Source organism: Molothrus aeneus, chromosome Z, assembly GCF_037042795.1.
Source record: "Molothrus aeneus isolate 106 chromosome Z, BPBGC_Maene_1.0, whole genome shotgun sequence".
Classification (NCBI taxonomy): Eukaryota; Metazoa; Chordata; class Aves; order Passeriformes; family Icteridae; genus Molothrus; species Molothrus aeneus.
In genome coordinates this window covers 8418130-8444109 of record NC_089680.1, presented here as the reverse complement: position 1 = coordinate 8444109, position 25980 = coordinate 8418130, and the positions used below count along the sequence as shown (strand labels likewise).

The following is a 25980-nucleotide window of genomic DNA, read 5'->3' as shown; positions in this document are numbered from 1 at the left end:
CAGGGGCCTTCCGGGAGTGCGGGAGCGGCGGCGCCGAGCAGGGCGGGCGGAGGGGGCGATGCTGTCGCGGGCGGGGATCCGGGCCCGGCCCGGCCTCGGGCTGCTGCAGGTGCGGGGAACGAGGGCGGGTGGAGAGGGAACGGGGAGAACTTCTCGTTCGGGGGGTGCCACGTGGGGAAGGTCCGGGTAGCGGGTGCTGGAGGGGCTGGGAGAAGGCATCTGGACTGGGGGCACCAGGAGGAGGGGAATGGTGTTGGGGGTCTGGGAAGTGTTGGGGGGAACTGGGCGGGGATGGGGTAAAGCGGTGAGGGGGGACACAGGACGGACGGGCACGGGGGGTCGGAGGTGGGGTTTAGTGGCGGGTCCGAGAAGGAGGTGAGGGGGAGTTGAGAAGGGGTTGGGGGTACGGGGTCACAGGGGGCTGTGGGCAAATGAGAATCGAGGGATTGAGGAGATAGCGGCGGTCTGTGGTGTTGGGGCTCCGGGAAGGTACTGGGGTGGTGGTGAGGATCTGGGCAGGAATAGGGCCGTGTGGGCACGGCAGGGTGAAAAAAAAAACGGGTACGGGGAGCTGAGAGAGAGTCGGGGGGAGCTCGATGTCGGTGTTTGGGGTGAAGGGCTGGCGGTGTGGGGGTTCGGTGGGGGAGAGCTGGGCAGGGACGGGGGAAGGGGTGCGGTGCGGTGGGCAATGGACACTGCGTTTGGGATTGAGCAGGGGCAGCGGGGGGACTGGGGAGAGTCGGGCAGGGTTAGAGGTGAAGGGCGGGGAGCTGATGTAGAGAACGGACAGGTACAGAGAGGTTGAAGAGGGTGGTCAGTGGGGGAGTGCTTGGGGCTGGGAAGAGCTGGGGTGTGGGCAGGGGGATGCACAGGGATAGAGAGTAAGGAGGGAGAGGGGTGTGGTGCAGAGGACAAATGAGTGAGGGGGTAACTCAGGAGAGGGGGTTCAGTGAGGTGGTGGTGTTGAGGGTTTGAGGGATACTGTGCATGGTGAGGAGCTGGGCAGAGAAGGAGGTGTGAGGAGGGAGGGGTGCAGAGGACAAGTCGGGGTACGAGGGGGATTGAGAGAGAGGGATCTTTGGGGGGGTGTTGGGGGTCTGCAGAAGTGCTGGGATGGTGGTGGTGAACTGGGCAGGGATTGGAGTACAGGGACAGCATTGCAAAGGAGGCTGTGGATGAATGAGTATGGGGAGGACTGGTGGGGGTGGCTGAACATGGGGAGTGGTGAGGTGGGGCTGGGTTGTAGGAGAAGTGTATGTGTGGGGCTGTGGAGGTGTGAGCTGGGTTGGGATGGGGGGAGGTTGAGGGAAGCTGTGTGAGTGAGGATCCATGGGGAGGAGGGTGAGGGAATGCTCGGACAAAACAGCTCTTTGTGGGAAGCCCTGGAGGCAGCCAGAACTTGGGAGGGACAGGTTGTTGGGAAGGGGTGGCCTGGGACTGACGTGGGGGAGTGGGCCTGAATGGGTTATGGGGACTGAGTGGAGCAGGAGAGACCCACGTGCACATACCTTCATTGGCATTATGGTTGGAGGGAGGCTTTATTCCCCACTCCAAGGTGGATGTGAGAGAAGTGGAGATGTGCAGAAAGCTCTGGCATGGGAGTGAGCCCCCCTGCACCAGTGGAGAAGACTGTCCCTGGCACCCATCATCCCTGTGGGAACACCCTTACAGCATGGGCTTCTTTGGGGCATTGTTTCCTGCCCTGGTGTCCTGGTCATGAGCCCAGAGGGGGTATCAGGTGTGGAGCTGGGCTCTGAGGTGCCAGCAGCCGGTCTCAGCCCTGCTCCATGTCCTTCCCCCAGCACTCCCAGCAGCTGAAGCGTGCGGCACGGCTGGCCCCAGCTCCATGCCGCTGGAACTCCGGGCTGCCCATGAACATCGGGGTGCTCTTTGTGCCGCAGCAGGAGGCCTGGGTGGTGGAGAGGATGGGCAAGTTCCACCGAATCCTCGAGCCTGTAAGGAGCAGCTTTTCTCCCCTTCTGGATTCAGCAGGTTCCTAAAGCTGTAGCGAGGCGCGTCCTTTGCGCGAGGATCCAAGAGGGGTGGTGGGCTCAGTTTCCCAGGCTGAAATCCTTTTGGCTGCCTGTGGACTAATTTTCCTTGGTGGGATGTTAAAAGCACTGAGTAACTGAAATTCCTTGTGTGTAAAACGTGTTTGCAGTGTATGGCATGGGCTTTGTTTGCATGACTCTCTCTACTCTATCAGCCATCTAATCCCACCCTTTTCCCAGGGCTTGAACTTCCTCATCCCTCTCCTGGATCGGATTCGTTACGTCCAGAGTCTCAAAGAAATCGTCATTAATGTCCCAGAGCAGTCAGCTGTCACACTGGGTGAGGAACAGCTTCCGTGTCCTGCCCCTTTCCTTCTGCTGCATCTGGGGTGAGCAAGGGACAACGTGAGGATGAGTGGAATTGTCCCAAGCTCCTGCACTCAGCCCTGTCCCTTGGCACCCAGGCTTGGCCACAAAATCACAAGATCGCTGAATTATTTGGGTTAGAAAGGACCTTAAAGTTTGTCTCATTCCAGCCCCCATACCACGGACAGGGGACATGTTCCACTCGGCTGGGCTGCTCAGAGCCCTGTCCAGCCTGGCCTTGAATACTTCCATGGATGGGGCATCCACAGCTCTCTGGGCAACTTACTTCAGTGCATCACCACCCTCACAGTAAAGAACTTCTTCCTAACATCCAATTTAAGCCTCTCCTCCATCAGCTTAAGGCCATTCCCCCTTGTCCCATTCCTCCATATCCATGTGAAAAGGCCCTCTCCAGCTCTCTTTAGGTACTGGAAGGCTGTTGCTGTGACTGGGGCACCCCAGGAGGTTCCATCTGCTCCCTCTGGGCTGCAGCTGCCCCTTCTCCCTGAGTTGAATGCACCTCGCCAGAAATAAATTTTTCAGGTGTTTTTCTGTATTGAACCACAAAAGAAAATTCTGTTTCTGTTAAAAACATTTTAGGACAGATTAATGGATGTGATGTTAATGGACAGCTCTGTTATATTTCCAGTTTTAAGTGGTTTATTTTGTTTTTTTCCTCCTTAAGTCTTTATTTACAAGAGTTACAGTGTGAAATGCTTCTATTGGGAAAATCAAGACCTGTTGCGTATTAAAACATCACAGTGTTGTCCAGGGAACGTAAGGTCCTTTTTACAAAGCCTTTAGATAAGAAGATCTATTTCAGCCAATCCTCTTCTGTGCCATGCAGCTATGTCAGGGTGTGCTGTGGAAGGGTGGGTTTCTGTGTCTTGTTTGTGCTGCTTCAGTGAACAGGTTCTGTTGCTCTCTCCTGACAGATAACGTCACCCTGCAGATCGATGGTGTGCTCTACTTGCGGGTTATGGATCCCTACAAGGTACCATCCCTCCCCCTTGGGCACCTTTCTTCTGGCTCTGCCCACTCCCTGCTTCCAAAATGTGTGCTCCAGCCTCTGTGTCCTGCCTGGCAGGTGGGCTGGGCACTGACTCCTCCCAAGGCTCCAGACTCCATGTTTTCAGCAGGGGTGTCTGGTAGATTTCTCGCTTTAGCTCTGTTTGTCTCTCCTGTCTTGTTCAGGGTCCCTCTTGGCATCCCTATCCACTCTGTTTTGTGCTTCTGCTCTTCAGGCCAGCTATGGGGTGGAAGATCCTGAGTACGCAGTGACCCAGCTGGCCCAGACTACTATGAGATCTGAACTTGGAAAGCTTTCCCTTGACAGAGTATTCCGGGTGAGCTGGGGAGACAGTGTCTCCCAAAATCCCAGGACAGCCTGCATGGCCGGGCTGATGTGCTTAACAGCAAGATACCTTTTTCTTAGAGAGCTTATGGCTTCTGTTTCAGTTGACCTATTGGTGAATCCTTGGAGATGGGTCTTCTTTCAGTTGTTTTTTTAACAGGAGCTATTTTTTGCCCTGCCCTGGGTTATTTGGAGGGGATGATGGGTGGTATGTGTCCAGACCCAGCTGGTCCAGCTGCCTTTCTTGAGTCAGTGACTCTTTACTCAGCCCCAGTGATGAATATCCCTGACCTGTGTCATGGGGTACTGTAATCCTTGAACTGCATTTGCTGGGAAGAAACTGGAGTTGGTGGCATTCTCTTGTATCCAGATGTACACCAGATGTATCCCAGCAGCTTCAGTGTGGGGCACTGCTCTCCCTGGGGATAGTGACCTCTTCAACAGCTGCAGGAAGCACCTAACCCTTCCTGAAACCTGTAGAGATGTTTTTTTTCTGGCAGAGCTTGGTCTCTGAGGGAGGTGTCTGTTTCCCTCGTGACACCTCTCTCACACTAAGCCACTCTTCTCTGGTCTCTGCCATTTCTTTTGTGCCATCCAGGAACGGGAGTCCCTCAATGCCAGCATCGTGGATGCCATCAACCAGGCTTCAGACTGCTGGGGCATCCGGTGTCTGCGCTATGAGATCAAGGACATCCACGTGCCCCCACGTGTGAAGGAATCCATGCAGATGCAGGTGAGGCTCTCTGGGAGGGAGCTCTGGAACAAGAGGGAGGCCTCCTCTTCTATGTTGCATTACAGAATCACAGAATCAGTAATGTTGGAAAAGACTTCAGATCATCAAGTCCAACCTGTGACCAAACACTACCTTGTCAACCAGACCATGGCACCAAGTGCCATGTCTTTGCTTAAAGATCTCCACAAACAGTGTCACTGCCACTTCTCTGGTAGCCCATTCCAATGTCTAATCACCCTTTCTGTAAAGAAATTCTTCCTAATTTCCAACCTAAACCTCCGCTCGTGTTGCTTGAGACTGAGTCCTCTCATCCTGTTGCTGACTACCTGGGAGAAGAGGCCAACCCCTGTGTGACTGTAACCTCCTTCCAGGTAGTTGTAGAGAATGATAAGGTCCTCTCTCAGTACCTTGTCTCCTCTTGTCCAGACTAAAGATCCCCAGCTCTCTCAAGGAGTCCTCATCAGACTTGTGCTCCAAATCTTCCCCAGCTCCATTGCTCTTCTCTGGATGCTCCAGCACCTCAATGTCCCTCTTGAGGTGCCCAGAACTGGACATAGACTCAAAGCGTGGCCTCACCATTGCTGAGCACAAGGGCATAATCATATCCCTGGTCCTGATGGCCACACTATTTCTGATACAGGCTATGGTTTATTGTTACCTGTCCAGAGCTGGCAGCACCCAGCCCTTACATCAGGAGGGCACTTTGGCTGCAGACATACAGCTACTGAATAAATAACTCCTGTCATAATTTTTGTAGTGCTGGCCACTGCCTGCAACATACAAGCCCTGCCAGGTCCCTTTAAAATCCCTACTGGGCTCTGTGGGGAAGCAAATCTCCGAGTTGAAGTTCTCCCCTTGAGAAAAGCTGGACACCAAATATTTGGGCTGGAAGAGGAGGAGGGGGAAGCAATTGTTCACTAAGGTGGGAATGGGGCTGGGAAGGGCTGTGAGAGCAGAAGGGCATGAGAGCAGAACCAGCCCTTGCCAAGACCACACAGTGTTCTGTAGCTGTATTTTCATGCTTTGCTAAGCCATGCTTCCCCCAGCAGAACAGAGGAGCATGTCCTTGCCCCATAGATGGGATTTCCCCAGCACAGCCGTGGCAGGCTGGTGTCTGACCTGTGTTCCCAGGTGGAGGCAGAACGACGGAAGCGAGCAACAGTGCTGGAGTCAGAGGGGACAAGGGAGTCAGCTATCAACGTGGCTGAAGGCCAGAAGCAGGCCCAGATCTTGGCATCAGAAGCTGAGAAGGCTGAACAAATCAACAAAGCTGCTGGTACTGCCTGGGGCTAAAGCATGGGGTTCTGTAGCCCTCTGGACTGAGGGGTGGTGCTGCGGGGGGAGAATGTGTTACTGTGAGCCAGGCTTCCTCAGCCACTGTGATCCTTTCCTGCTAGGGCCTCAGGCTGAGCTCCATTTGATGTTGCTGCCCTGCCCCAGCCTCCTGGCAGCAGGAGGCTTGTGATAGTGTTGCTGTTGAGGAAGAGACAACCATGCATACATTGAAATTGTCTTGATTCACTCCCTGAAATGGTCGAGATTCAGTCCTTGCAAGTGCTTTCTCATGACTCTGATGTGCACCCTGCTGTGCTTCATTGCAGGAGAAGCCAATGCCATGCTGGTCAAGGCCAGAGCCAAGGCAGAGGCAATTCAGCTCCTAGCAGCTGCTCTGGCACAGCAGGTGAGTGATGGCTACCTGGAGCAGCCGCTGCTTTGGTGCTGACCACTGGGGGAGGTCAAACTGCAAGCAGAGTGGCACCTGGCTTTCTCCTGGACACTCCCTGGCACCTTTGGCAGCAGCAGGGAGTGAGGGGCTTTGCTGGACTGGGGTGGGGTGGGCTGGGGACAAAGGCAGGGATGAGCTGTTGGTGGCATGTGACTTGTCCCTGTGTCCCCAGCATGGCAATGCTGCTGCCTCCCTGTCTGTGGCGGAGCAGTACGTGAACGCTTTCTCCAAGATTGCCAAAGACTCCAACACTGTTCTGCTGCCCGCCAACACCGGCGATGTCACCAACATGGTCGCACAGGTCAGTGCAGCCCACGTGTTCTGGGCTGCATCCAGAGCCCCGTGGGCAGCAGGGCAGGAAGGGGATTCTGCCCCTCTGCTCTGCTCTGCTGAGACCCACCTGGAGCACTGCATCCAGCCCTGGGCTCCCAGCACAGGAGGGACAGGGACCTGCTGGAGTGAGCCCAGAGGAGGCACCAAGGTGATCAGAGGGATGGAGCAGCTCTGCTGTGAGGAAAGGCTGAGGGAATTTGAATTGCTCAGCCTGGGGAAGAGAAGGCTCCAGAGAGACATTGTAATACTTTCCAGTACCTAGAAGGGGCTCTCAAGGAAGGTGGAGAGATGCTTTACAAGGGCATGTAACAATCGGATGAGGAGGAATGGCTTTGAACTGAATTAGTAGGTTGAGATTAGATTTTAGGTTTTAGAAAGAAATTCTTCCCTATGAGGGTGGTGAGGCCCTGGCAAGGTTGCCCAGAGAAGCTGTGGATGCCCCGTCCTTGGTAGTGTTCAGGTCAGGTGGAATGGGGCTCTCAGCAATCTGCTCCAGTGTGGGGTGTGGAGGGGTGTGAAAAAGGATCTTTAAGGCCCCTTCCAGCCCAAGCTGTTCTTGCTCTCACCCAAGTGAGTCTTGCTCCAGGGAGGTGAAGAGGGCACCACACTGGGGCCTGGCCCCCTCTTTTCCTTCCCTCTCTATGACTGTGTCATTCCCTCCAGGCCCTGGGGATCTACACCACACTGACCAAGCCACAAGCTGTGAAGACTCAAGATGAGATGCCTCCAGCCCGTGAGGACTCCCACTCTTCTGCCACGGAGGTGCTGAAGGCAGAACAGGGCAGCTCCAGCTAACAGGGCTGGAAGGATCTCATACCCTCTCCTGAGGCCTGCCAGCAGTCCTGTTCTGCTGCAGGCAGTCGCTCTTGTTCCCTTAGTCCCTATTTTGTATTGGATTTAAATCATGTAATAAATGGTAACAGTGCTGCTGCAGCACGTTCCCTTGTGCTTGGGTGCCTGACCCCAGGATTCGATGCCAAAGGGGGATCATCCCTCCTCAACAGGCTCCTGCTGGGATCTCCCGTGGACATGCAGTGACATACAAGAGTGAAAAATTAGATATTACAAAAAAATTCTTCCTGTGAGGGTGGTGAGGCACTTACGCAGGTTGTTCTGGGAAGTTGTGGATGAGGCTCTGAGCAGCCTGGTCATGTTGAGGGTGTCCCTGCTAACAGCAAGGGGGTTGGAACTAGATGATCTTCAAGGTAGATGTCCAACCCAAACCATTTTATGATTCTGTGAATTTGGGGACCTCACTTCGTGAGGTCCTCTCTAAGTGCATCACCTCTCTGGGAGTGTGAGCTGCTCTCATCATCACCTCCTCTGTCAGCTCTCAGAAGCTGCCCTACAGTGCGTGACTGTGCGTTCTCCACAGAGAGCTCCTCACAGCGCTCAGCACAGGACGGGGAGCGCCTCTGTCGATTAATTAATTACTTGATTAATTAAAACAACACTTTGCTGTTATGAGTGTGCCTCGGTGCCGGGAGGCGCGCTGGGACCTCCTGTCCGCCAGGGGGCGCTGCCGCCCCACCCCGCCCCCTGCGGTGCCGCTCTAGCGCGGTCGGCGCCACACGCGGCGCTTCCGGGAGCGACGGGCACCGGGAGCCGCAGGTGGGACGGGACGGGAGCGGGGTCTGGGGGCTCTAAGTGGGGCTGGGGGGCCGGGAGAGGAGTCTGAGGCGCGGGGGACACAAGGGTACCGCGGGTGTGAGGTGGCGGATCGGGAGTCGGGGGTGCAGGGGAGGGGCTGGGGGTGTGTGAAGGGGAATGGGGGTGTGTGAAGGGGAATGAGGGGTCGGGAAGGGGATGGGGGTACCGGGGAAGGGCAGGGGGTGCCGAGAGGGCTCTGGGCAGTCAGGAGGGAGCAGGACTCGGCTCCCGTTCAGGAGGGGATACAAGGAAGTGCGTGGGGCAGTTGCCGGACACGGAGTGGGACCGAGTAAAGTCAAGGCAGGCTGATGGGGGTTACTGCGGGACAGGCGGGTGTGGGACTTGTTGGGCCCGGGATGGGTGCTGGTAGGGAAGGAGCGGTGCTGGGCCAGGGATCGGTGCTGGCAGGGAGGGAGCAGTGCCTGCCCAGGTAGAGCCGCTGGGGACTGAGCCTGCCTGTCCTTCCCTCTAGGATGCAGCGGTGGCCAGTGGTGCTCTTCCTGGCCTGGGTTTGCTTTCTTTTTTTTGCTGGTATCGGGCTCTTTATGAGCGGCTTCCTGCTCACCCGGATCGAGCTTGCCAGCAGCAGTTCCTGCTCAGACCCACTCGTGCCTCCACTCTGGGAGAGGCAGAGCCTCCCGCCAGGCTCCTGCTGGGCTCCCCAACGCTTTTCCAAGGCCGTGCTCGTCATCATCGACGCCCTCCATTTTGAGTTTGCCCGCTTTGACCCTGCCAAGGCCAGCCCGCTGCCCTATGAGAACAAGCTGGGTGTGCTGCACCAGCTGGCCACCTCCCAGCCCCGCCATGCCCGGCTCTACCGCTTCCGAGCCGACCCCCCCACGGCCACCATGCAGCGCATCAAGGGCCTCACCACCGGCTCCCTGCCCACCTTCATCGACGTGGGCAGCAACTTTGCCTCCTATGCCATCCAGGAGGACAACCTGCTGGCACAGCTGGTGCAGAATGGTGAGTTCCTGGCCTTTAGCTCAGGCAGGGGAGTTTCAGGCTGGATATAAAACCACTTTTTTTTCACAGGCATAGGAATAGGTTGCCCAGGGAGATGGTGGAGTCACCATCCTTGGAAGTGCTTAAGAGGCATCTGGATCTCCTGCTGGGTAGTGTGGTTTAGGGTTTATAGTGGTGGGTGGATGATTGGATTGGATGGTTTTGAAGGTCTCTTTCAACCTTTATGATTCTGTGACTGGGGCTGTTTAGCCTGGAGAAGAGAAGGTTGTATTGCAGCCTCATAGCAGCCTTCCAGTACCTGAAGGGGGCCTACAGAGAAGCTGGAAATGAATTCCTTGTCAGGAACTGTAGTGATAGAATGAAGAACAATGGGTACAAATTGACAGAGAAGTTTAAGTTAGATATTATAAGAAATTCTTTACTATAAGGAGACACTGGAACAGGATTCCCAGGAAGGTTGTGGATGGCCCATCTCTGCAGTGTTCAAGGCCCCACTGAATAAAGCCTTGAACAACCTGATCTACTGGGAAGTGTCCTTGCCCATGGGAGGGGGCTTGGAACTGGATGATCTTTAAGGCCCCTTCCAATCTCTTAACATTCTATGATTCTATCACTGTGGGCAAGGCAGCAGCCCTCTGGGACAGGGCACGTGCAAACCTCTGCTCAGTTTGACCTGTATTCCAAACCTTGATTACTTTCTCTCTGGGAAGGGCATTCCTTACAACAGATCCCCCCTGTGAGCTGATTCTTTCTCCCTGCTTAATGAGAGTTACCTCAGGCAGGGTCAGGTAGGCAGGCAGGGCATTGTCAACTTGCTTTGGCAGTGAGAAGTAGCTGTGACCATGACTTTATCTTCATCATCTTCAAAGATGACAAGAAAGCAAGTGAAAGTGGCTGCACTGGTGGTATTTGTCCCAAGGTCACCCCCAGGAATGCCTGTAGGATTGCCAAGGTTGTGCTGTGTGAGGCATGTGACAGGGGAGGAGCCAGGTGTGCCAGGTGGTGCCAGGTGTGCTGTGGGGGTGACTCTCAGGCAGCCAGCCTGCCTGGACAGCTGCCTGCAGCCATGAGGCAGCAGCCTCATCCCATTTCATCGTGGTTTAGTGCTGCTGGGGGTGCTTAGTGCAGCTGTAAAGGGCTTGTTATGGTGGGATAATGGAGTAGAGGGGAGAGGACAGGCCACAGTGGTTTGTTACCCAGAGAGACTTCCTCCCAAGGCTCAGAGTGGGCTAAGGCGACGTGACTTTGTGTGAGCAAGGTGGGCAAATGCAGTGAGTCATTTGAGGCAAAATGATGATCACAGCATATCCTGTGGCAGAGTAGCAGTCTCAGAGAAAAAGGTTCCTTGCTTCCAGGCTGAAGAGGCTCTGTGGAAACACAGCTGGCTGATGACAGGCAGGGCAAGGAGAGCAAGGGCAGAGGGAAGCATCAGTGCTTTTGCCTTCTCTTTTCCATGTCTGGAGCACCATCACCATTGTGTTTAAAAGCGAGAGCGCAGGACTCACATCTTCTACTCCATCACCTGCTGCCTTGCATTTTGCAATGGGGCCAAAGGCCTTGGGTGAGGCTTTGTCTGCTTCAGGCTGCATGCTGTGCACCCAGATGTGTTCAGGCTGCACCCTGTGCACCCACCTGTGTTGTGTTGGCCCAGGAGTCTTCCTGCAGGAGTGATGGGTCAGGTCAGCAATAAGTTCTGAGGTTATGCAGTGGCTTTGGTGTGGAGGGCACTTATGGGCTTACAGGTACTTGTGGGCTGGTCCATCCCGGTAGTAAAAGTAATTTACAGACGGTCTTTTTTTACTGAACATTTTAGTTTTGAGTGTGGGTTGGAGAGGAGCCATTGTCCCAGATTCTGACCTGAGTCTGCTCAGGCTCTTTGTATTGTTGTGGTCACAGCACAACCCAGGAGGGCTTCATCTCTCATTAGTTCCTTTTTCTCTGGCTCAGGAAGGAGAGTGGTCTTCATGGGTGATGACACATGGGAAGGACTCTTCCCAAAGAAGTTCTTCCGTTCCTATTTCTTCCCTTCTTTTAATGTGAAGGATCTTCACACTGTGGATGATGGGATCCTGCAGCATCTCTATCCAACTGGTAAGTAGCTCTTTCACCAGGGCATGGATAAACCTAGTCCTGCTGCAAATTCGAGGTAGGGCTGGAGGATTTTTTCTGTTACAAAGGAACACTGGGCAGTTACACACTGCTGCCCTAGGATTACAGTGCTCTAGCTGGATTTCCTCAGATAAGCCAGTTCTTGGAGCCCACAGACAATTTCTGTAGATACCTTTCCTCTGTCTGGGACAGAGTACAGCTTTTTGGGATGAGGTTAGACTTCTACATCTGTCTTACAAAATACACTGGCAGGATGGAGACAGAGGAGCACCTTACCTTTGATACGTGGCTGCCTAGGCAGGCACACAATGCTCTGGGGGAAACACAAGTTAGAAGCCTAAGAATACCACTGCTCTCAGCAAAGCATTGATGATTCCTAGTCATGGGAAGAAGGTGAAGCATGAAATAGGTGTTTTCCACCTCCCCGAGGTCCTGGAACCAAGGGACATGCTCTTTCATTTTCCTGTGTCTGAATATAAGCAAATCAGAGGTACAGTGGCCTTTCACAGGCAAGCCTGTGTGCCTTGTGTGAGAGCTACGGGTCATCATTTAATTTCAAATATGTTGGTTTTCATGTGTCAAGGCCTTGAAGCAGAGGGGAGAGGCCAGGGTAACTCTCTAACTAGGGACTGTGTTGGTGTGTCATGCCTATGTCCTGGGATGCAGAGGGGTACATTGATGGGTCCTAAAATATCTCCAGGCAAGGATAGGAGTTCTGGGTTTTCCTTTTTCTGAGCATTCCTTTGTTTCAGCTTTGTCTTGAGGTAAGTTCAAGGTGACTTGGGTGACATTATACTGTTCCCCTCCTGAGGGGAGAAAAAAACCAGGGATCCTGGGATGTTTGCAAGGCTTTGAGGTCCCCCTGCCATTGCACCCAGGAACCTCTGGCCAAGAGCATGCCTGACTTAAAACCTGCATCCATTTCCTCAAGAGCTGGCAGTGACAGTGGCAGGAGGGGAAGAAACAGCAATATCCAGAGGCAACCAGGAAATTTTGGCAGGAGGATCCAGGCTCAGAATTCCAGGCTGGTGCATAATAAGTTTGCTTTTGTTCTGCAGTGGACAGCGGTGAATGGGATGTGCTGATTGCTCACTTCCTTGGCGTGGACCACTGTGGGCACAAACACGGACCCGACCACCCTGAGATGGCAAAGAAGCTCACCCAGATGAATGAGATGCTCAGGTGATCAGCGTGGCACTGAGGGGTTGCTAGCTGGCCTCTCCCTTCAGCCAGGCTGGTGAAATCTTCCCAAGGAACTGACAGATGCAGAGGGCAACAGGGAATGCTTACTGAGCCTGTTAACATGGAAAACAGCTTTGGCCAGCAGCAGCTGGAACCCCAGCTATGGGCAGTATTGCTTGCATAGATGAGTGTTGAGAGGTTTGGTTTCATAAGTAAGGCTGCCCTCTGGTCTTGCTTCTCTACCAAACCATGAGATGATAGTGCAGCTGGAGTGTAACTGAGCCTCTCTCTTTGCATCTTTAACACGGAGATTGTCCCACTGAGGTCTGGCTAACGTTTGAGAAGCAGGTGGAGGACCCTGGCTAGGGAATGAGTGCTGCTGCATTTATCATACAGAGCCATGAGCTGCACCTTTCAGACAGAGGGCAGGATGGGATACAAAAATTTCAGTCATGCAGATGTGTCTCAGTCCAAAATGCTGCAGGATTCTTAGGGCTGCTTTTAAGTTTTGCTGCTAGAAAGAGTTGGGAACTTTCCCTGCTGCATCTGAGAGCGCAGCATATACTGTGTCATACCCACTGCATCCTTCAGGGACTAATCCCTGCTTTTTTCCTTTGAAGTGGGAGATGTCCCACATAACATGATACATGACCCAGATAGAAGCAGCCTAAAATTCTGTTTTTGGGAGGAGCCTTTCTTCTGAATTGCATTTTGTCACGATCCCTGACAGCACTGTTTGCTGGGGATCCAAACAAGATCAGTCCACTCTGTCTTAGAGCTCTGAATTTTCAGTTTGGCGTTAAAGGAAGGATTTAAAACAACCCTGGACCCTGGCTTGTTACAGTTCTGCATCAGCATTTAGGGTTTTTTTGCTCATACCATTTTGCTCATACCATTTTGCTCATACCCATTTGTGAGCTTTACCTCTGTGGTGCAGGCAGGCTTGCTGGAGAGATATCCTCTTCCACTTAGGCTAGTGGAGCCCTTGCCCAGGGACGAGTTGACCTTCCTTATCTCGGTGGCAGGTCCTTGGTGGATCACCTGGGGAATGACACTCTTCTTCTGGTGGCTGGGGACCACGGCATGACAGAAACTGGAGACCACGGTGGCGACAGCGAGAAGGAAGTCAATGCAGCACTGTTTGTGTACAGCAGGACACCCCTGTTTGGCAGTGGCCCTCCAGAGGTGAGGAGCAGACTTTTAGCTATTCCTGCCCCAGTTGGTGCCTGAAAACTGCATCCTGGGATTACAGAGAGTAACAGTTTGACTGGGATTGTTTAGACTGAGAGGGGTGGGGAGTCTGTCATAGAATCATGGAATAAGCTGAGTTGGAAGGGACACATCAGGATCATCAAGTCTAACTCCTGGCCATGCACAGTACACCCCCAGGGATCATGCTGTGTTCCTAGGAGCATTGTCCAAACACATCCTGAACTCTGTTGGGCTTGGTGCTGTGACCACTTCCCTGGGGAGCTTGTTGCAGTGCCCAGCCATCCCCTGAGTGAGGAATCTTTTCCTACTATCCCACCCGAATCTATCCTGACACAACTTCAGACCATCCCCTCAGGTTCTATCACTGGTTACCACAGATAAGAGATCAGTGCCTGACCCTCTTCTCCCTCTTGTTAGGATGTTGAAGACCACCAGGAGGTCTCCCCCCAGTCTCCTCCCAGCTGAACAGACCAAATGACTTCAGCCACTCCTCACATGGCTTCCCCTCCAGACTGTTCATCAGCTCCTGGCTGATGAACTCCTGACATTTGGATGCTTCCTAATAGCTTAACATCTTTCTTATATTCTGGTGTCTAAAACTGCCCCCAGCACTTAAGGCCACCCCTCTGCAGAGCAGGACAATCCTCTCCCTTGCCCAGCTGTTGATGCTGTGCCTGATGCCCCCCCCAGGACAGGTTTGGCCCTCCTGGCTGCCAGGGCACTGCTGGCTGTCATTCATCTTTCCATCAACCAGGACCTCCAGGTCTCTTTCCATGGTGCTGCTTTCCAGCCTTTTCACCTTGATTGAGAGGAATGAGAGGTCTGTCACCTTGTCTCTAGAGGCAGTGGAAGGGCTGACACAGCATACAGAGGACTGAAGTGTTCAGAATGCATGTTCAGGTCACTACAGCTGTGAGGGGTGTTTGTGTGGGGCCAGGTGAGCTGTTGGACAGCCAGTGCCTTCTCCATCAACCTGCAGCTTCCAGCAGACACGCTTCTCACCAGAGGATCCTTGGGGAGGGTAGAGCTGTGCCTCTACCTGGATTCACCTTTGAACAGGGATGTCTTCCCCACTGTCCTCTCAAATGAGTGAAAAGCTGCATTGCTGTGCTCTCTCTGAATTTCTGATTCCTCCCCTGTTTCTCCAGGAGCCTGAAACAATTCCCCAAGTGAACCTGGTGCCCACTGTGGCCCTGCTGCTGGGAGTGCCCATCCCCTACAGTAATATTGGGGAGGTGATGGCCGAGCTGTTTGCTGGGGACAGTGATGGCGTGTCTGCAGCCTTGCAGCAGCTCTCAGTCTATCACATCAATGCCAAGCAGGTATGGCCTGTGGTAAGCCTCCCATTGAACTAGAGGGGAGAAGGAGTGGGTTTTTAAGCACAGACTTCTGCTGTTCAGTGGAGGTGAGATGGTGACATGCTGTTATCTACACGGGGAACTTATTTTGAAGCATTACATCCTTGCAGTGTTTGCTCCAGTAAGACAGCTCCATTTTCCCTAAAGAGAAATGAGAGCCACCTGTTTAGTGCTGTGGTATGGCAAATACTGTCTGGGAAAGTGGTGGGTGGCTGGACTCAGATGGTCAGAAGTGGATTAAGTAATAGGGGATGGTGGTTCCTCAAGTCTGAAGATGACCAGAGGCAAGTGTTGTGATTGGAGATTTGAAAGTAAAAGTGGAGATTTTGATGCTGCTTCAGTTTTCAGGGGGAAACACTGTTAACAAAAAAACTATTCTAGGTTAATGGAAGAATGAAAACAGTAATGAAAGACCAAATAAAAAAAAAAAATAACCATGTAACAGTTAACACTAAAGTAGGATACTGAAGGAGCAATTTACACAAAGCACAATAAAATACAGAACCCCAGGAGCAGATTGACAAAACTTGCATGAGAGTCTCTACATCAAGTATAAAAGAATCCTAGGCATTGGGGCAGGCTAAGTGAGAGCCTCTATGGCTGATGTGAGGGCCATCTGTTGTGACTCTTTGGTCATGCTACAGACCCAGCTTTGCCACAGGCATTGCAAGGCATGCATCTCAGCTAAGGGCCACTTATAGAATATTAATCCTGATGTTTCCGGGTGTGTCGTGCCTGGCTTCGTCTGGCCCTCGCTGCTGGACCAAAGGCAGCAGCTGTGGCGTTTCACCTCAGAGATACCTTTGGCTGGCTGGATGCTGCAGCTGGGCACTCAGAACAAATCCAGGCAAAGTAGGAACTCACTTTACCTCTGGTGGAAAAGGTTCAGGCGACGGTGAAGAGAAAGGAGAGGATTCTATCGTAGAGTCTTAATCCAGAGTTTTATTTCAGGGTGGTAGACCTCTGAATGTGGTAACAGCTCGCAATAGAACTCTGGGCCGCATGGTCTCGTGTCCTTTTAAGCCCCCAGGGACAGGGGGAGGGGGAGGGACAGGTGAGGACCAACCAGGTGTGAGGAGGGGAAGGGTCAAGGGATATAGACGCTGGGACAGGCCAATGAACCCGGACCTGGGGGGCATCTTTTGAACTTCTGCCAACCACACGACGCCCTTGCTGGAATATTAAGATTGATGGACAAGCTCTTAGCAGGAGAGCAAAAGGGGGAGGGGGAAGGTTGGCACACCTGGGGGGGTTGGGATAGGTGAAACAGGAAATCACACTGCAACAGCCACTCAGTCTTTGAGGGATTCTGGATTGCTGGGAGCACAGGAATAATTCCTCCAGTGCTCAACCAGCTCCTTGGAGTGCCAGTTTGACACCCCTGGTGCAAGCCAGTGAGGAGCTGGAGACAATGATTGCTGATGGGAAGACAGAAATACTCAGCTCTGTAATTATAGTGCAGCAGAGTGCTCTGACATTTAAAGATCATACTGTATGTTAGCGTCCATTAATCACTGAGGATATCAATCATCATTTGTTAGGAATTAGCATTATCAAGTTGTGCCTGTTTAAATATTTGCACTCATTGTTTGAGGAGGTTTCTGGCTCAATAATGGCGGTGTTGAAGAAGCTGTGGCATTCCAGGGAGGCCTATGAGAGAGCCAGTGCATGTGTGTGCCATCCATGGGCAGGGACAGACTGATTCTGATTGTGCTCTGAAGCAAATGGAAGGTGTGTGAACTTACGGATGCAATTCAGGACTGTAGAGATCTAAGCAGACGGATATCTGTGCAGGTTCTCTGCCCAGCTAATGCCCCTGTAACACTTCTTTTATGACTTTGGGATCGTAGCTGCCTCTGTTCATGTTGCCTTGAAGTAGAAAGCAAAAAGAATGAGTTTTTCTTAAAACTATGGTGCAGTTTATTAATGTGCTATTATTGAAGAAAGGGAAGCAGTTTGGTTTCATCCACTATAAGTTCTTTAATATGATGTTTTTCCTCAGACAAAGCTGTAAAACTCAACATGGGGCAGATTAACAAGTCTTTAATAGCAATGACTTGGCCTTCTGAAGGACATTTGTCTTATTGCTGCCAAATACTCTATAAAAGCCCTTATGGGGTTCTGCACAGCATTAGCAGAGGTGTAGCTGCCGGAGTCATCACGGCTGTCGCTAAGGATGTATGTCTTGAGAGGGATGTCAGTTTGGAAGAGAGATTGAGTTTCCTGATGGTGACATCCCTGGGTGGCAGGGTTTGGTAAACTGGGGTTGTTTCCATTATGAAGGGGCAGCGTGAAACAGTGAATCCCATTCCCAGTTTGCCCAGTGCTGCTGTCTGATCCTGTGTCCTTCCTCCTGTAGGTGGATCGCTTCCTGCAGTCCTACTCGCTGGTGGCTCAGGACCTGCCAGCAGAGCAGCTCCAGCACCTGCAGGAGCTCTTCTCCAGTGCTGTGGAGGAGCACACGCAGCTCCTGACCCAGGTGCAGGGGACGACAGTGCCTCTGGAGCTGAAGCCGAGGCTGGGAAGCCTCATCGGTCGCTTCCAGCGCTACTTGCGGGAGGCACGGGCTGTGTGTACCCAGTCCTGGGCCCGCTTCCACCCCCTGCGTATGGTGGGGGGCTGCATCCTTATTGCTTCCTCTTGCTTGCTCTGCTACATGGCCTCAGAGCTGGCTGCATCTTCACAATCTCTCTGTCGCAGCTGCCTCCTGTACCCGCTCTTCTGGGGCCCTGTGGGGGCTGCTCTGCTATGGCTGGTCCACATTTTCACCCAGGAGGGGCTGGATCTGCTCCTGGTGTCATCATGGGCAGCCGCTGCTTCTCAGCTGGGTTTTTTCTGGCACTGGTGGGGCCAGCATCTCAAGACAGCCCGTTTGACAGGCAGTCAGCCACCCTTGGCCAGTGGTGGCCTCAGGCAGAGGCTGCAAGCATGGCTGGGGCTGGCCTTCCCCATGGGCATTCTGGTGTTCCGCTGTGGAGCTATGTTCTCCGACAGCTTTGTTGTGGCCGAGGCACGGGTGGCCCCGTTCCTGCTGGCCTCACTGGTGATGTTACTAGTAGGCAAGCTCCACTGGGATGGTCACCTGACTGTGCCAGAAGGTCCCAAGCAGCAGCTCCTTGGCATTTCTTCTTACCGGAGAGAGATCTGGTACCTGCTGTGCCTCGTGGCCATGCTTCTGGTCTGCGTGCGCCTCTCCAGTTTCTTCCACCAGTGCCGCGAAGAAATCCCTCAGTGCCGGCCCTCTGTTTTCCTCTCCCCACTTGCCAGCCTGAGAAACACACGGGCCAAGAACCTCTTCTACCTCCTGTGCGTGGCCTTGCTGGCTGGGCTGGTGTATGCAGTGCAGAGCTGGCTGAGACACTATGGCAACCTGAACAGCTCGGACCCCCTCGTGCTCTTCGTGCGCTGGGGTTTCCCACTGGTGGTCCTTTGCATTGCCTGCTACTGGGCCGTTGCTTCCAGTGCTGATGACTCTCTTGGCAAGCTGCAGGAGCTGGTGCAGGTTGCAGTTGTTGTCTTTCCCAGGGCTGTCTATGGACTAGCATCCATGGGCCTGCTGCTCCTGCTGTGCAATCCCATGACAGTGTTTGCAAAGGACACACGGGAGTCAGCAGGATCCATTGTCACTCCCTACCTGGGGGTCCCTGGCTCCGAAGTCGACTTCCTCCACGTCATCCCTCAGATCTACAAGAGGATGCAGGAGTCTCAGAAGAGCCGGCTGGAGCAGGGCAGCTGCAGGGCCACTGTTGCAGCGTACGGGCTGGGCAGCGTGTACTCGGCAGCCCTGGTCATAGCCCTCACCCTGCTGGGCTTTCTCTTGATGCTTCTGCACAGCGAGCGGCTGAGCTTTGCCTTCCTGCTCCTCTTCGTGGAGGCCTTTGTGCTGCTGCACATCCACACGTGTGCCAGAGGCCTTGCTGGAGATGCTGGTGAGTCTGGGCTCAGTAGAGCAACCACTGGATGTGTTCCCTGGGCTAACTTGCAGTGACCTTGCCTTAATTCCAGTGGGAGAAGCAGGATCTAGTTTATTGTCTTGGGAAGGAGTGGTGCACTGGTCCTCAGGATACTCTTAGCTTTTTTTAGAGCTGCTTAAATCCTCTAGTAGAACAAAGATGCATGCAGCAGGGATGTGAACATGGGAGAGGGAGGAGTGTCAGGGAGAGCAGGGAGAGAAGCTCTCTTCTTCCCAGGATGTGAACAGTCACCTAACCCCAGTGGTGCTGACAGAGTGCAGTAGCAAGGCTACTGGCACCAGCAGAGGGAATGCTGGCCCCTTGCTGTATCTGTGGGGGGAGCTGGACTGTTTCCTGTCTCTTAAAAGAGCCAGCATGGAAAGGGAACCTGGGGAAAAAAAGGTCACTATGCTTTTTTTGACCATGGATCTGTCATGTTCCTTGATGCTGATATCCTCACCCCCTGCCTCTGTTTTTGTTTTTTATTCTCTCAGAGCTGTTTTCAGTGCCGTGGTATGCAGTGATCTCCTGGCTCCTTGCTGCTTCACAGTTCTTCTATTCCACAGGCCACCAGCCTATTTTCCCAGCCATCCACTGGAATGCAGCCTTTGTTGGCTTCCACCTTGACCACAGCACAAACCTTCTGCCTGCTGTCCTGGTGGGAGCCAACACCTTTGCCTCCCATATCCTCTTTGCAGGTAAATAAATTTCTTCCTGGGCTGTGGAGCCTGAGCAGACACAGCTCACTGCAGTGCCTTACCTGGGGCTCTGCAGGTTGAGCACGAGGCAATAAAGGCTCCAGCACCAGCTGAGCAACAGCATCCTTGCTGTTCCCCTTGTGGGGCCACAGCAGCCTGGCCTGGAGCTGGGGTATGTGCTTCCTGTACATCCAGGGCAGGATGGCAGAGCCTGGACTGCTCCTCACCTCCTGGGCTCTGATAACTTCATGTACCTTTGTCCTTGAGGTAGTTGGCTGCCCGCTGCTCCTGCTGTGGCCCTTTGTGTGTGAGGTGTCCACCTCACAGAGGAAGAAGCCCAAGAAGGAATCCCGGGAGGAGCTGCAGGAGGTGGAGGAGCACATGATGGAAATGAGGCTGCGGGAGTCTCCAGAGGAGTTCTCCACTGCTCTGCTGCAGCTGGGATTGAAGTACCTCTTTGTCCTTGGGGCACAGGTATGGGCAGAGGCAGGGTGGCTGTGGGAAGGGTTGTCTAGGAGGAAATTGGTGTGCTGTGATAACTGTGGGGTTTTCTGATGAGAGAAAGGGGTCAGCCTGGACACAGACAGGCCCTGGGGTGGAGTGTCTGGTTGCGGGTGGAAGAGCAGGTCCCTTCTCAGCTATGCCATTTGCTCTGTGTTTTGGGAAGGGCTCCAGCATGGAAGCTGCCATATGGATTAGGATGCTTTTCATACCCATATGCCCAGAGTGGTAATCTCTGCTCAGGAGCTGCAGGGTTGTAATCCTACTCCCTGTCTTTCTTAGCATTCCTATCTTACACCAGCTCTGGTTTTCATATGTGCTATGATGATTTAGGAAGCTAAACACCAGAAATTTTAGTCCCGTGCAAGAAGTTAATAGTTTTCTGGGATTTATCTCTTCAAATCATTCTCCTGTGTTGTCAGACCAGAGACAGTGCAAGGGAAGGGGCAAGCCCTGCAGCAGAGAGAAGCAGTGCCCCTCTCAGTGAAATAGTAGGTCAGGTTAGCCACAGTGTGAACCCTCCCCTGTACTGCCCCAGCCTGGCCCCACAAGCTCCTTCATGTACCCCAAAGCTGCTTGTGTTTCCTGACTTGAGGACATCATGGAAGGGAGTCCTCTAGGATGCTCATTCTTCATGTGTGCTGTGCCAGCCTCTCTGGCATGTGCAGTTAAGTACCACCTTCAGATATGAACATAGTGCCCAGGAGGACTCTCCAGAATCACCTGTAACTTGTTTTTCATGATCTTCCCCACAGCTTCTGGCCTGTGTTTGTGCAGCTATGATCCTCAGGAGACACCTCATGGTTTGGAAGGTCTTTGCCCCAAAGTAAGTCCCAGAAGTTGCTCTGATGCTGGATTAAGACTCATGTCCCTGACACCTTGACTAGAGTTCACAGACAGTAATTTTGGAAGAGACCCTGTGATTGATCTTCTGACTCATTGCTTAGTACTGGTTGTAGGAATATCCCTAACTAGCTCCTGCTTGAAATTCAGAAGCTAGACTTGAGCTAGAGCCTAGAAGTTTCTCTTCATCTGAATTTCCAAGGATACACAGAGCCCGCCTGGAAGCTGAGAATGTTGTAGTCAGAGAGCCAAAGGTAAGGATACGAGACCAGAAGTGATAAACCCAGAAATGCTGAACCAGCAAACCTTTGAACTAGTCAGTGTGAAGGGTGCCCTAACCTCTGGGGGATTTACAATCCCACCTGAGTCAATGGGTCCTGTATGGCCTCTAAATCAGACGAGTGCTTGGCTTACAGGTTTCAGGCAGCAACTGCTGTGGCGTGAATGTAATTCAGGTTTTAGGATGTGGGATGCTACCAGCCTCTCATTGTCAGGAAAATCAGTCAGCTGGAGGGTAGCATCCTGTCTCTGCAGTCATGCTGGCTGTTGTATCCTTAACTGCATCTGTTGTGCCTGCAGGTTCCTCTTTGAGTCGCTGGGCTTTGTGGTGAGCAGCATCTGCCTCTTGCTGGGGATCTCCCTGGTGATGCGTGTGGACTGTGCCGTCAGCACCTGGTTCAGCCAGCTCCAGCTGAGGTAGCCCTGGAGGAATGGGGAGCCCAGGCTGTGCTTGTCTCCTTGCCTCCCTTAGGCTGGCAGGGGTACACGAGCCGCCAGCAAACGAGTGCCTGCCCACAGCAGCCAGGGATTCTGCCCAGCTCCCTGCTGCTGTGCTGAACAAAAGGACTGGAGCCAACTGCTCCTGGCTCATGGGGATGGTGTTTCTCAGCAGGGGAGGTCAGAGCTCTCGCTCTGGGCTTTGCTGGCAGCAGGAGGACTCTGCTGCAGGAGCCCAAGAAGCAAGAGTTCTGAAGTGCTCCTCTGGAGAAACACCAATGGGGGTCTTGCTGGTACTTCCCTGATGCCTGCCACGATGTGCAGTTGGTAGGCTTCAGTGGCCAGCAAGGTGTCACTTTGACTGTGCAAAGACTCATGGGATGGAGCCAGCTCAGGAGGAGAGAGGAGGTTGGAAGGGGAGGGAATGCCCCACAGCCCCACTTGTTTTCACATGCTCCGTTTTCACACTGGAATCACACTGCACATGGTTCCATGCACATGGTTCCTGGAGCCTCGGTGGCAGCTACTCCTCTGTAAAGTCAGACAGTTGCTCTGTAGTGAGGCCTCTCTGGCCCTGCACTCAGTCCCACTTTCCTGGTCCCCTCAGCCCTGTGAAGTGCAGTGGGGAGCACTCTGGGCTGCCTTCTACAGCAGGCTTAGCTTGGGCCAATGGTAGCAGGGACAGCTGTGTGCAAGACCAAGAAATTCTCCACTTCTGTTCTCAACCTGTCCGGGTCCCTGTGGGCTGGGTGGCAGCAGCCAAGGCTCTTGATCTCTTCCTGCCTGTGTGCTGCTGGATGCTGGCTGTTTACTATGAACAGTTAAGATGCAGGAGGATGTAGTGACACAATATGGGCTTACACCCATTCTAGGCCTGGCCAGCAGGAAATAGGAAGTAGCTGGAGTAGCTGTCCCAGATGCAGGAGTAGCTTCTCTTGGAGGAGAGCTACAGAGGCTGAGAACAGCTACTTGAAAGCCTGGAGCAGGCACCAATTCTTCTGGGAAGTGGTTTAACTTACTGGTGTCTGTGTGTGTGTGCTGGGTGCTGTGGATCAGATGCAGTCAATCACATCCATCATCCCATGTTTGGGGCTTGTCTCCCCCTGGCCTTGGCATTCTCTGTGAGACTTCATGTCACAAGTAAGCTATGCCAAACATGCCCTTGACTGCTCACAGTCAGGAGGCATGGTGTTTCTTTCTTTATGGGCACAGGTAGAGGGTGGTGACCATGGTGCCTGGCCACATCCCAACTCAATTCCTCCTGCAGTTTCCCTTGGAACTGGGATTCCTTATTGCCCTGAACCACTGTGTGGCATTACTTGGTGCTATGAAACCTTTTGTCTCTTTCCAGACAAGTCCCAGACAAGGACTGCTTGCCTGGGATTTCTGCAATGATATTTGCCCAATCCCATTAATTTTTAACTCATGCACCATGACTGCCCCTCTTTGAGTCCCTTACTGCAGACTGTTAGCATAACTCCAGGCTTTTCTGCTCCTCTGCCCTGCAGAGTCCCAGGGAAAATCTCTCTCATGATTTCATTTGTTGCCATTTTTCCCAAGTGCCCAGTTGCTGTGGCTCTTGAGGGCAGGTGGAATTTTGTATTTTACCCCTGCAAAATGCCTGCACAGTTGTTCAGATACAATTCCAGTGAGGCTTAAACTGTTCTTGTATTAGGTTTCCATTGCCTGGCCTGCTCCTGATCTGCTGGCCATGCCCTGCTACCTCAGCCTCTCATGTCCTCTGCTCTGTGGTCCTGCTCAATTTCACCTGTCACAAGCAGGGGCTGGTTTGTAGCTGGCATCACACCCTGGCCTGCCTCACTGCCTGGATGCACAACACCAGTGCTAGCACAAGGAAAGGCTAGTGGCAAACAGTGAGGGAAGCTAAAATCTACAGGAATTCATCAGCCCACAATTAAAATGGGCTTAGGCACCCTTAAAAATAGGTTATTTGCTGAAATCTGACTGCCTGGTGGCCATATGCTTCTGAAGGAACAAGGGGTGCATTGATATGGGGAGGAGGAAGGGGGTGGAGGTAGGAGTTGCCCAGTAAATTTTCATTTAATGTGAGGTTAATCTGGATAACACACATTGCTAAACCTCAAGGCTGGAGCTCAAATTGGTCTTCCTGTAACGTCATAACTGGTCAGGAGCTTTCTGCCTGCTTGTATTTGTGCTGGCAGAAGTCCCTGTGGCCACTGATTGTGTAGGACTGGCCCCTGATGTCCCCACAGCTGCCACCCAGGCCCCTTGGCTTCCATCTCTGGGACTTGTTTCTCTTTTCACTGGTCACTCCAGTGCAGCTGAGCCTTCCCATGCCCACTGTTCATGGCTGGAGCACTCACACGGGGCTTGGGAATCCTCTCCTCACTCCTCCATGCCACCCCTCTGCCATGTGTGGGCTCATGGTCCCGGGAGGCCAGGGAGAGCAGAGGAACAGCAGAGCTGTAGCCTCATCAAAGGACACACTTATCTCACCAGAGACTAAACAAAACTTGCAGTGGAAGAGCTGCAAGTGCATCCTTGTCACCGCAGAGATGCCATGGAGTGCTGGCTGCTTGGACACGGCAGACTGGCTGCTACACCAAAGATTTCAGATTCACAAAGATGAGTTTTCCAAGGGCTGGAGATGCTCTTGCTTCGTTTCATTGACTGTTTCAGTCTTTGTCAGCCTTCCTTAGCTGCCCTCAAGCTGATTGTTTGGCTGCCATTCTTCTGAGCATGTTGGGGATTACAGAGTTAATGCCAGTCTAGGGCCTGGCGACCTTAGAAGCAGATCATGCTGCTGATGCTAGAGCAGACAGGGCTGTGTTTGCTGATTTAAAACTCCAGGAGGGGGTTGACTCCTAGTCCAGACCAAGGCTCTTTGGGAAATCTGGAGTGCTGGGGAGGAGGTTTTGCCCCACATCCCTCTGAAGAGGGCATAGGGCCCCACTTGGCTCTCTTAGAATGGTTATTCCAGGTAGTTTATTTCTGGTCCCTGTGTCCCTGGGCTGAGTGTGACAGGGGACAGAGTGCTCAGCTGAGCAGTTTTCATCCTGCACTTCACAATCTTTCTGCACTTTGGGCTTTGCAAGTGCTGTGCATGTATTTCTTGGCAGGGGAGAGCCATTGGGAAACTTCCCTGGCTCAGGCCCATGGTGTGTCCCATGGTCCTGGCACAGAACAAAAATTCAATTGTGTCTCTTTTTTGCTGCCTAGAAAATAGTGACCAAAAGCTGCGGCCACTGTGAAGAGTTGTGAGCGTTGGGAGCACCCGCAGCTCTGGTCTGTGGGGCTAACACGGATCCCAAGGGATGGCACTGTTTTGGGGAGCCCAGGGCTCGTTCTAGCTCTGTTCCCACAGCCATTCCTCTGTCCCATTTCTCTCTGGTTTTCCCTCAACTCTTCAGGCTGCTTTTTTATGCCAAGGCACAGTCCCAGTCTCGGTGTGCATGTCCCCCCTTCCCCTCAGGAAGCAGCAGTGCCAGTGTGTGGGAGCAGGGCTGGGGAGCCCTGCTCTCTCCTCTGACTCAGTGCACCACCTGGCTTGGAGCAAGATTGTTGTTTTATTTTTTATTAACCTCTTTGTACCTCAGTCCCTCATTTGGGGGAAAAAAAAAAAAGGGGATTGACCCAGTTGTGGAAAGCAACCTGGGAGCTCTGCATGCAGCATGGTGCTACACTTTCCTGGGTATCTACATATCTGGCTGTCAATGCTTTCATTCACATCCAGCAGCTACACCTGGAAGGTGGAAGCCATGCTCAAGTCTCTGCTGGGAAGCAGAGCCTTTTTCTTTTCAAAAAACCCTCCAAAACAGGCAAGTTGGCTGCGCTTGTTCACCTGGCGCCCTGGGCACGGCACGACCGATCCCATGAGGCAGCCAGGAAGGGGTTGCTCCACTGTTAAATTGCATAATTAATTAATCGGGAATAGGGGGGAGCCGTGATTTGCTGTCCAAGGGTGGCACGGGGCTCTGGGCAGCTGTGAAAATGATGTCTGCAAATAAAACGGTGAGAGCCAAGGAGAGCTGTGTCACCTCATTGTTCCATCCCTCTCCCCAACCCATCTGGCGTCTCCTTCAGAGGGACCTTCATCTAGAATTTCCTTCTGGAGGGTTAGGCACCGTTCTCTTCTCTGCAGGAACCAACAACAGGACCCGAGGGAATGGCCTGCACCTGTGTCAGAGGAGCCTTAGGTTGAGCTGGGGTTCAAGACTCTCGGGGTTTAGGAAAAGACTTCTCTGGGAGAGTGGTCGGGCCCTGGAACAGGCTCCCCAGGGTAGGAGTCTCGGCTACAAGCCTGACG

The 25980-nt window shown here is 53.1% G+C and overlaps 2 protein-coding genes across 2 annotated transcripts; both read left to right on the top strand.

Annotated features, from left to right (window-relative positions):
- Window positions 1–16: 16 nt before the first annotated feature.
- Window positions 17–7436, top strand: STOML2 (stomatin like 2). The gene is made up of 10 exons (XM_066569016.1): window positions 17–109; window positions 1803–1955; window positions 2232–2331; window positions 3293–3351; window positions 3602–3703; window positions 4310–4444; window positions 5576–5720; window positions 6046–6125; window positions 6343–6471; window positions 7167–7436. The coding sequence occupies exons 1-10, from the start codon at window positions 59–61 to the stop codon at window positions 7296–7298; spliced, it is 1086 nt and encodes a 361-aa protein (XP_066425113.1). The 5' UTR covers window positions 17–58; the 3' UTR covers window positions 7299–7436.
- Window positions 7437–8626: 1190 nt separating this feature from the next.
- Window positions 8627–25699, top strand: PIGO (phosphatidylinositol glycan anchor biosynthesis class O). Its single transcript, XM_066568974.1, is given in 12 exon segments — window positions 8627–9119; window positions 11067–11210; window positions 12287–12410; window positions 13436–13595; window positions 14771–14944; window positions 17340–18909; window positions 19428–19631; window positions 19903–20105; window positions 20888–20958; window positions 21555–21671; window positions 21865–21886; window positions 21888–25699. Coding segments are annotated over 12 exon segments (3342 nt in total). The 3' UTR covers window positions 21948–25699.
- Window positions 25700–25980: the final 281 nt, after the last annotated feature.